This window comes from Drosophila erecta, unplaced genomic scaffold (genome assembly GCF_003286155.1).
Source record: "Drosophila erecta strain 14021-0224.00,06,07 unplaced genomic scaffold, DereRS2 tig00000092-arrow-pilon, whole genome shotgun sequence".
Classification (NCBI taxonomy): domain Eukaryota; kingdom Metazoa; phylum Arthropoda; class Insecta; order Diptera; family Drosophilidae; genus Drosophila; species Drosophila erecta.
In genome coordinates, this window is record NW_020825207.1 from 2033200 (window position 1) to 2042681 (window position 9482).

Genomic DNA, 9482 nt, shown 5'->3' on the forward strand with positions numbered 1-9482 from the left:
GTTGCCAGATGTGTCAGTAGGCAATGTCATTTTTGGTTCTTTCCTCGCCGCACAAGTTGGCATTCCCATAGCTGTCTTTTATTTGTGAGGTTCGTATGTCCGCCTGCCGCTGCCGAAAATTACATAATTTTTGCGTAAACTGAATTCGTTTAAATCTACCCGCTGCAGCTGCGAATTCTGCGACTACCATGGCCGACAAAGCTGCTGCCGAGAAACCCGCCGGACGCCCCATGCGCTACCCGTACACCTTCTCCGCGAAGCTAGCCCAATTTCCCCTCAAGTACTACATCAAGAACCAGTGGATCTGGCGCTACTACTTCATTGCGGCCGTGGCCTGCGTGCCCGTGTTCTACAAGATCAGCAAGCTGGGTGCGTAACACTCGCTTAGCGCCCTGTGGGCCCCTATTTATGCATTATTCCCTCTCCACTTTCAGCCAACTCGCCCGAAAACAAGAAGGCATGGGCCGAGTCCCAGGCCAAGGAGCATGCCGAGCACCACTAGGCGGCCAGTAAATTAGTCTTAATTGTCGCAACAACATTTCAGAGCTGTTTGTGTTGGACCTAACGTGAAATCGGCGAATAAATGATTTGAAACCAGGTTAAACTTGATTCTTATTGGAGAGTGCACTCAATACGCAAATACGGTCCTACTATGCAGCTATGACACTACTATAAACTGCCTCTCATGGCTTGTTATTATTGATTTGCTATACGATATACGAACATAGTTTCTTGTCACTATTAAAATCTATAACTAGTATCATTAAATTGGAGTGAGTTACGCCGCCTAGTTTTATTTGATTTTCGGAACTGGTTGGGAACAGAAGTCGAATATTCGATAAGATCGATTACGCTCACTGATTTTGGTAGGGTTAATCAAGAAGCCAAGCAAAAGAAAATATTCAAACGAAAAACAAAAATTAAAGATTTTACGTAAAAGAGCCAAACATAAAAGTAATAAACGCACGAAAACACAGTGAATGAATCACTGTTTACATCCGTTTCTTTTTAGTGGCCATACAAAACTAACATGAACTGTTATCAGCAGTTCAAAATTAGCTTCCGCTTATATAAATTCAAACCCATTTATGCTTTTCCAGCCGCTCCATTACCACGGAAAGATGAAGTTCATCGCAGCAGTACTTGCTCTGCTAGCCTGCTCAATTTATCTGGCTGAAGGAGAAGGAGAATATGGCCAGCTGCTGGACTCCAATTGTGGTCAGACGAAGGAAGAGCTTCGCGGCCGGATCACGGGGGGCAAGAGCACAGACCTGACCTTAAATCCATGGATGGTAAAGGTGGTTGGCCAGGGGACATGTGGTGGCACGCTGATCACCAGTCGTACGTACTCAAATCTGACAAATGAATGAATTGTTCGTCCAGTCACAACCAATATTTTTAGGTTTTGTTCTGACCGCAGCCCACTGCATCGTGAAATCCCACATGTGAGTGTGGCAGCTTAGCCTTTCCCCGGAGATTTTAATATTCCCATTTCCGCAGGAAAGTGTACTTGGGCGAGTACCGTACCCGCTATCCAGGGATGCACAACCGGTCTGATGGCGTCAGCGTGCCAAATAGCTATGCACTCACTGTGGACAAGAAAATTGTGCATGACGGTTATAGGAGCATGTACAAATATGACATCGGTCTGCTGCGCATGACGGACGCGGTCCAGTACTCAGGTAATGACATTGATCCAGCAGCCAGAGCACCTTAAGCATTGGTAATCTCTTTCAGACTATGTCCAGCCGATCTGTCTCCTGGTCAATGGGCACATGCGTGGCAGTCCCGACTACAATATCACCGGTTGGGGTATCACCGACTTTGGCGAGGAAAGCTGGACGCTCCAGGCAGCCCCAGTGTTCAACACCGATCTCAAGTACTGCCGCAAGAAGTTCTGCAAACAGGTGGATACATCGCAGATTTGTGCTGCCAATAATAAGGAAGATGCATGTATGGGGGATTCGGGTGGCCCGCTTAGCGCACAGATGGCTTTTGGCGACAGCTTCAGGACCTTCCAGTACGGAATAGTTAGCTATGGAACTGATACATGCAATTCCTTCAGCGTTTACACCAATGTAACACACTATAGGAAGTGGATAGTGGAGAGCATTGAACACCACAGCGAATCCATCTCGCCTGTAGCTCGTTTTCTTCTCTAAAAAGTATCAAGTCCGCATTGGAGCTTATCTCCAGGAATGTACAAGTCAGGTCAATAATATCTGCATTCGTATGTATAGAAGCGAAGTCTAGCTGCAGCGAGTTAAACGCTATACATAATATATGTATAAGCACAATTTAATTGACCCATTCCCTTATCGGGTGAACCTAGAAGCATGATTTTCTTTGTTTAATAAAAACATCTTCATTCGGCGCGCTATAAAAGGAAATTCCTTCGGTCATTTGCTCATACTTCGCTTAGACATGAAGATCTTCTTGGTGGCAGCGTGTCTTTTTCTTGGACTCTTCGGAAGATCGGCCTCGCTGCTGGAGGAGAACTGTGGAACAGCGCTGCGCAGCTCCAGATTTCGGCGGTTAGTTGGAGGCCATGAAGCCGTGAGCCTAGCGCATCCATGGATGGTTATGGTGCACAGAGATTCCATGTATGTCTGCGGCGGTTCGCTCATCACCTCCCGTACGTAACCCAAAGAAATATACTTGGAATGAGCGATGTGCTTAATGCCTAATGGCCAACCTTTGCAGGTTTTGTGCTGACATCAGCACAATGTCTCAATGCCGGGAAGCCTATGTATGCACACGACTGCTGTATTGCGAGCCCATTTAAAGACTTATTCTTGTAGGAAAGTCCTGCTTGGCGGGCATGACAGGGATTTGCCGCAAACATTCATGGAGGTCATTATCGATCGAATAATCTTACACCCACAGTACGATCCGCATAATCCCTTTAAACCCGGCGACATAGGTCTGCTTCGAATGGAGCGAGAAGTTTCTTTCTCAGGTAACTAAATGGTGACAGGACTACCACAGATCCACTAAGTGACTTATTTGCTCCCAAGACCGCATCAGGCCCATCTGTCTGTCCGTCACTCAGCGCTTGGAGAGAGTTCAGAGCTACACCATCACTGGCTGGGGTACCAAAGGCGACAATGTGCTCGCCCGCATCCTCCAAGAGACCACTTTGCTTGGCGACGATCCTCTACTTTGCAAGAGTGAGACACACTATCAAATCGATCAGTCGCAAATATGCACCAGTGGTCTGAACGGTGATTCGTGCTACGGGGATGCTGGAGGTCCACTGAGCGCGGACCTTTTCTACAATGGAACTAAACGGGTTTTCCTGATGGGAATCCTCAGCTTCGGGAGTTTCGACTGTAAGGGCTATTCGGTGTCCACATATGTGCCGCACTACAGGGACTGGATCAAGGACACAATTAAACAAAATCTCAATTAAAATCATTTAGAGTCCAAATGAATTGAGAAAGATGAGCACTACCTCCTATACTGGTCTTTGGAAAACTGCAATTTAAATATTAATTTACCATTTTTACCAATATTTACCAAAAGAAACAACAAAAGAAAGTTAGTTGAGAACATTGTTATATTTGTACCATATTTACCAAAAGAAACAAAAGAAAGTTAGTTGAGAACATTGTTATATTTGTAACGTGATTAACGCTATCGACTAACATCGACATCGAAGCTGTTATCGTTAGCCCAAATATTCGATAGCCTAAGCCGATTGTGCACACTCTGCCGCGAAGGTATTATTTAAGTGTGCGCCTACGGTCACCCTGCAGAAAACTTTTGTCGTCGCAAAAAAAGTAAGTAGAGTTCAATCGCGCCGCACTTTTCCGGCATTAAATCGAATATGTACGTTGGGTACTCGTGTATATATTCGTATATTTTATGCAAACAAAGAATCGGCTATAAATAGCGGCGCTTTCATTGCGACTGGGCTGGAGAAGTTCAATGCACTCTGCTTTTTAAGCGGACAGCTTTACAGTTACTTCGCATAACTACTTTGCGTAAGGGAGTTTGCCTAATACATTGTATTTACTGTGCTTCTCTTTTGCAGCTTAACTACCTAAGATTCAAACAGCATGTTCGTCGTACGTCGTAGTGCATCCCGCCTGTACCCCGCAGGAGTCCAGTGAGTTTCTACCCACATTTCACACTCGTACATAACTACCTGCTAATTGGCTTACAAGAATTAACAGAGCACACCAGCACTCATTTCTCATTCGCCATATTCAAAGTGTTATGTATACCCCGCACTTACACTTTCCTCAATGTGCGATAAGATAAACAATTTCGATCCCATCAAAATCGCTTTCACCCTGCGCGCATGTGTGTGTGCGGGCTATGCTGACTTCACTGTTGCGTAACTCCTCAAAACCAGAAGATTCTTATTGTTCCCCTCCGTTTTCCGCTCCGCAGGCTGGCCAAGATGAGCGGCAGCCAGGTGGGTGACCTCGGCAGTGGCGCCGGCAAGGGGGGTGGCGGCGGTGGATCCATCCGCGAAGCAGGAGGAGCCTTTGGCAAGCTGGAGGCTGCCCGCGAGGAGGAGTACTTCTACAAGAAGGTGAGTAACCCAGAGACCGACTCATTTTATCATTAGATTTATTGAGCAGCAATAGAAAGCAACTTAGTAGCAGGGCCTGCCGCCGAGCAGCTCCTGAAGCCCGCACTTTTGTATGCGAAAGTTGATCTCCTTGTAGTCAAGACCCGATCCGAAGGCTTTCTGCAGCCGATTCGACAGCACCCACAGTTCCTCCTTGCCGTCGTGATTCCGCACTATCTTCAGGCCGCTGGCGAACTGCAGGCGTTGCTCATCCTCCACCAGCATGACCAGATTCTGATGGCTGTAGCTGGACCGGATGTTCCAAGCCAAAATGCTGGCTGGTTGGACCAGGCCGCAGATCAGGAAGCCGGACTCGCTCATGGCCGCCGCAACGCATTGACTTCCCCGCTTGCCCAGCAACTGGAACTGATCCAAGGCAGCGCTCACATCATTAAGTCGCCAGTTGCTGCCGTTGTTAACCACATCTAGCGGAATGGCCATTTGCCACTCGCTGGAGAGCGAGTGGAAGTACATCATCCGCCGGCCACCCAATCCGTGGGGCGTTATAGTAGTGGACACAGTGCCATCCCACAGCTGGAAGCTCTCGCCTGCTATCGTGAATGTGCCGAAGTCTGGATGGGGATACGTAAACTTGTTCTCAATCCGCCATGACTGCTGGGCTGCCACGTCATACACCACAATGCCATCTCCAATGGAGTCCGCCATGTACACGAATCCCACATCGCAGTTGTGCGGATCCAGCTCCACGGTGGGCGTGACAAAGCGACTTACGCCCTCCTTGTACAATCGCTTGGGCATCTTGTACTGATGCACAACTTTTCCGCTCTCCAAGTCAATGGCGTACAGCTGCGGCGGGCAGTGCTGAATGAAGTCGATCTCCCCGCTGTCCAGGATCCACATGCGCCCGCACTCGTCTATCTGGGTGCGGTAAACCGAAGTCAAGCCATTGCAATCGGCTCCGTGGGATTTGTGCCACTCGTAGCTGGGATAAGCCTGCAGGAGAGTTCCGTTCGGTCGCATTTCGTTTGTGACATAGGCCAGAGAGTATGGAACGCCCTTGGCGAAACGCGGAATGGTCACAAATATCGAGGGCGTGGCATCGCCATCTAAAGGAGAGCAAATAAAGCAAGCGTTTGTGCTGAAAGGGAGAACTCTCACGCTTATAGTAGACGTCCACATCGATTGGGATTACGCTGGCTGGATCGTATAGCCCCTCCCTCAGCGCTCGCTCCCTTTCCTGGGGGGATGGGAACTCCAGCTCCAGATTATAGGCTCCAAAGACACTTTCCAAAGCCTGGCCGGATGCTGCCAGCCACCAGCAACAGCAGACACCGTAGACAATCCAACGCTCCATGCCGTAATCCTTTCACTTTCGCGACAACTGCTCCACTTAAAGACCAAGCGGATACTGCACATGCGCGCCGAACTGCGGGTCCATGTCTTTCTAATCCAGCCAGCCACTCAGCAGGCTAAGCGGGTCAGCTTTTGTAACTGGTTTAATTGCACACCCAAAACACTGTGCACTGAAATTCTGGTCGAGCCATGGCAGATTGTTTACTGTTTACTGGTGTCCACCTCGGAAAACAAGTTGCTGGTGTTGGCTAATTATGCACGCCACCCATTCGGACCGTTTGCTCGGTTCGTCGCCCCATTAAGTGTGATCAGTTATCCAGTCAGTACAATTTAGTTCGCAATCCAGTTCCAATCGTTGCTGCTGCTGCCCAAAACGGTTAAGGTCAGTTGATAGCGGGAAATCAGGTCTAATCTCAAGCCACTGAGGCTTCTACTGGCCTGCGGGACTAGACTGTTGGGAGTACGGACTTGTGGCGATAACAAGCGACCCTGAACTTTGCCACAAATTCATGCCGCAAGAAATTTGAAAATCAAAATAATACAGTAAAGCCTGGGACGAGCCAAACTGATTCATTACGAACTTAATTCGCATTTCCCACAAAACCTTTTATCAAGTAGTCTCCATTTCTTCGAAGGCTTTGAGCTTTCTCAAACCAATTTGATCGTTTTTATGTGCCTTTATATGGCTTTTTGGGCAAGGTTTAATCATTAGGGTAAATTTAAATGTTTCGCAGTCATAAAATGTAAATTTTTCAAGATAATGAATACTTGCGAAATCTTTACAATTCAAGACTGTCTGTTATTAGACGCGGAATTTGCGACGATCCCCCAGTAAAATGCACAACAAAAATAATATTTACATACATCAATTTAGTGGATTTACAAAATCACTGGCTAAACACCAGACGATTGGTTAGATCTTCGTCGTTGGAGAAGAAGACGCCTCCCTGAACATCATCCAACTTGCGGCGCAGAATGCGGAAGTTGACTTCGTTTGAGTTCAGCGTACCTGCGGCGATTTTCTAAGGGAACGATCATCAGTTTATGTAGCAAACTAAAGCCTACTCAACCACAAACCTGGAAACGATTGGAGAGCATCCAGAGTTCCTCCTGCCCCTCTCGATTCCGCACCACCTTCATGCCGCTGACGAACTGAAGCTCATCGGACTTGGCCGGCAGATTACCAAAGTTTCGCGAATTATACGGCACGTTCACGTTCCACACAAAGAGCTTGACGGGATTGAGGGTGACGCAGTAGACGTTATTTCTGTCATCGATGGCAGATGCGGCGCACTCGCTCCGCCGCCTGCCCAGCAGCTTGAACTCCTCCGGCAGAACGTCCGGCCCATTAGCCCAGTTCTCTTGCCGGTTCAAAACCCTCAAAGGCACAGAGTACTCACCTGCACTGGCAAGCGGATGGAAGTACAGATTGCGCTTGTCATTGTTCAGCGCAAACATGCCGTCCATCAGGTAGAAGCTCTCGCCCGCTATGGTGTGCTTGCCGTAATCCGGATCGGGATACATGAAGCGGTTCTCTGCCCGCCAGGATGTCTGCGCCTGGTGGTCATAAACCACCAAGCCATGGTAGCTCACATCGGCCACATAAATCATGGTGCGACTGCAAGTTCCCCTAGGCGGAGGATCCTGGACGAGCACACTTGGTGTGATAAAGAGGGACCCACTTGGGATGTATGTGTTGTTCGCAAAGCGGAAGCGATGCAGCAGGCGATCGGTGGCCAGGTCAAACTGCAGCAACTGCGGCGGACATTGCTGAGTAGTTCCAATTACACCCGAATCAATCACCCACATCTGGTTGCACTCGGTGATCTGGAAGAGATTCAGTGTAGGAAAAGCTCAGCTGTATGACAATTTCGCACTTACAGCCACTCTGAAGGCGGAAGTTATCAGATCGCAGTCCTCGCCGTTGGCATTGTGCCAGGAGTAGTTGGGATACGGTTGCAGCAGAGGGCCATTCCTGCCCTGCGTCGTCGAAACGGTGGCCAACGTGTAGGGAATGCCCGTGACGAATCGTGGAATGGTAGTGAACAGCCTGATCTGGCCATTGGCCATATACTGAGGCTGCACGTCGATGGGAGTGCCGTTCTCGGGCACCAGATTACCCGCCGCCTGCGCGTTCTCCCGATCCTGGGCCGTAGGAAATCCGAACTCCAGCTGGCCCCACTGCGTCAGCGTTTCCACTGTGCGCACGGGACGCGATCCGCTACCGCCGGCGCCATACCCCTGGGCCAGCGAAAAGGCGATCAGCAGTATCCAGAGGGGCACCATTCCGTAGCAGAGTTGGATGCTAAATGTTCTGCTCGAACTAAGGGCAGCTGCTTATCAACCCAGTTGGTTCCTGACGCGCTGATAAGTGCCAGAGAGGCAGGTTGGCTGGCGGAGATCGAGGAGAGTGGAGCGCGGCCTGGCTTTGTCAACTTCTGGACGAACAATTAAGAGCAAGGGTCTGTATTTGCCCAGATGCGGGCTAACGACGCGGAATTATTGAATACGATGACCCCGATCTGACGACACTTTCTTCGACGTCTCACTTCGGTAGCCAACTATCAACTGAAAACAGGCTTGAAGGCCTGAAGACGAGCAGGCAGAACGGCACACAATGCTGGGGTATCGATGCTGATTCAGGTTCATTGGCAGGTGGTTTTCCCCCGATATTTTTCGCACTCTTTACAGACTTCCGTCGACTGTTTGTCTTGGTCACCCAGGCGATATCCGAACTTTTGTCGGCTCGTGTGACGGGTTCGTGCTGAAAGTTGTTAACCAAATATTGGCTCTTATAGTAAGCCTCTTATATGGCTGGCAGCTAATAATGACAGTCCATTATTGCTGGGGATCTTGAAGGGTGGGCGGGCTTAGCTAACCAGCAATTAGCTTTTTACGACTTACTACCACTAATTGTATTCGCACCGGCTAATCGGGAATCCATATTGGTTTGCTTCGTTGCAGCAAAGGGAGCAGCTGGATCGCCTCAAGAACGACCAGATCCACCAGGCTGAGTTCCACCACCAGCAGATCAAGGAGCACGAGGAGGCCATTCAGCGCCACAAGGAGTTCCTCAACAACCTGAACAAGTGAGCGTTGATACACCGGAAGAAGGCGACCGCACAGACGGATGAACTCGAGACATTTACTAAAATGCATTTCACTTTCTTTTGTATGTTCCCAAGTGCTTACTACCTAAAAATGATATGTGTATTTGAATAGTGCGTCAATAAACCATCCATATTTTGAATGCTTTAATCCCAGTGTTAATGTGACGAAAGATTTTAGCTCGTGCTGGAAACAGGTTACTAAAGATTATAGACGTGTATCCCAAGTAATAGCTTCGTTACAGAACCATAAAGTTGCATGGTGTATTTCTTCATAATTGACTCGTCAATAGCCTTATCGTCTTCATTCATTTTCGACTGAAAACCAATTAACTTATAAGGAAAACAAACTATAAGAACATTTTTAAAGAAGACTGTGTTTCAATTATTAACAATTTTAAAATAGAACTTACATGAAAATTCACTTATAAGAACTACTTATTAATTAAAACTTTCTACGTAAACGTATTAAAGATTAA

The 9482-nt window shown here is 48.1% G+C and overlaps 6 protein-coding genes across 8 annotated transcripts; 4 read left to right on the forward strand and 2 right to left on the reverse strand.

The window, feature by feature from the left end:
* The first annotated feature begins 4 nt into the window (after window positions 1-4).
* On the forward strand, window positions 5-598 carry LOC6547903. Its single transcript, XM_001976361.3, has 3 exons — window positions 5-89; window positions 169-369; window positions 435-598. The coding sequence occupies exons 2-3, from the start codon at window positions 189-191 to the stop codon at window positions 500-502; spliced, it is 249 nt and encodes an 82-aa protein (XP_001976397.1). The 5' UTR covers window positions 5-89; window positions 169-188; the 3' UTR covers window positions 503-598.
* Window positions 599-842: 244 nt separating this feature from the next.
* On the forward strand, window positions 843-2297 carry LOC6547902 (serine protease grass). Of its 2 annotated transcripts, none has more exons than XM_026980829.1 (5): window positions 843-866; window positions 1101-1341; window positions 1403-1445; window positions 1501-1682; window positions 1738-2297. In XM_026980829.1, exons 2-5 carry the CDS (start codon window positions 1122-1124, stop codon window positions 2160-2162), a joined length of 870 nt encoding a protein of 289 aa, XP_026836630.1. In that variant the 5' UTR covers window positions 843-866; window positions 1101-1121; the 3' UTR covers window positions 2163-2297. The 2 variants fall into 2 exon arrangements, with proteins under 2 accessions (XP_026836630.1, XP_026836629.1); XM_026980828.1 differs by having other exon boundaries at window positions 847-954.
* A 118-nt stretch (window positions 2298-2415) lies between these two features.
* Window positions 2416-3412, forward strand: LOC113564254 (transmembrane protease serine 2-like). The gene is made up of 3 exons (XM_026980133.1): window positions 2416-2635; window positions 2704-2797; window positions 3028-3412. Exons 1-3 carry the CDS (start codon window positions 2425-2427, stop codon window positions 3410-3412), a joined length of 690 nt encoding a protein of 229 aa, XP_026835934.1. The 5' UTR covers window positions 2416-2424.
* A 261-nt stretch (window positions 3413-3673) lies between these two features.
* Window positions 3674-9154, forward strand: LOC6547898 (ATPase inhibitor A, mitochondrial). 2 transcript variants are annotated; one of them, XM_001976356.3, is made up of 4 exons: window positions 3674-3782; window positions 4037-4111; window positions 4399-4543; window positions 8861-9154. In XM_001976356.3, the coding sequence occupies exons 2-4, from the start codon at window positions 4062-4064 to the stop codon at window positions 8987-8989; spliced, it is 324 nt and encodes a 107-aa protein (XP_001976392.1). In that variant the 5' UTR covers window positions 3674-3782; window positions 4037-4061; the 3' UTR covers window positions 8990-9154. The 2 variants fall into 2 exon arrangements, with proteins under 2 accessions (XP_001976392.1, XP_026836631.1); XM_026980830.1 differs by having other exon boundaries at window positions 3737-3831.
* Window positions 4565-5995, reverse strand: LOC6547900 (protein yellow). Its single transcript, XM_001976358.3, has 2 exons — window positions 5702-5995; window positions 4565-5649 (listed from the first exon to the last, which is right to left on the reverse strand). Exons 1-2 carry the CDS (start codon window positions 5895-5897, stop codon window positions 4607-4609), a joined length of 1239 nt encoding a protein of 412 aa, XP_001976394.1. The 5' UTR covers window positions 5898-5995; the 3' UTR covers window positions 4565-4606.
* LOC6547899 (protein yellow) lies at window positions 6675-8675 on the reverse strand. The gene is made up of 3 exons (XM_001976357.3): window positions 7778-8675; window positions 6974-7723; window positions 6675-6918 (listed from the first exon to the last, which is right to left on the reverse strand). The coding sequence occupies exons 1-3, from the start codon at window positions 8180-8182 to the stop codon at window positions 6784-6786; spliced, it is 1290 nt and encodes a 429-aa protein (XP_001976393.1). The 5' UTR covers window positions 8183-8675; the 3' UTR covers window positions 6675-6783.
* Window positions 9155-9482: the final 328 nt, after the last annotated feature.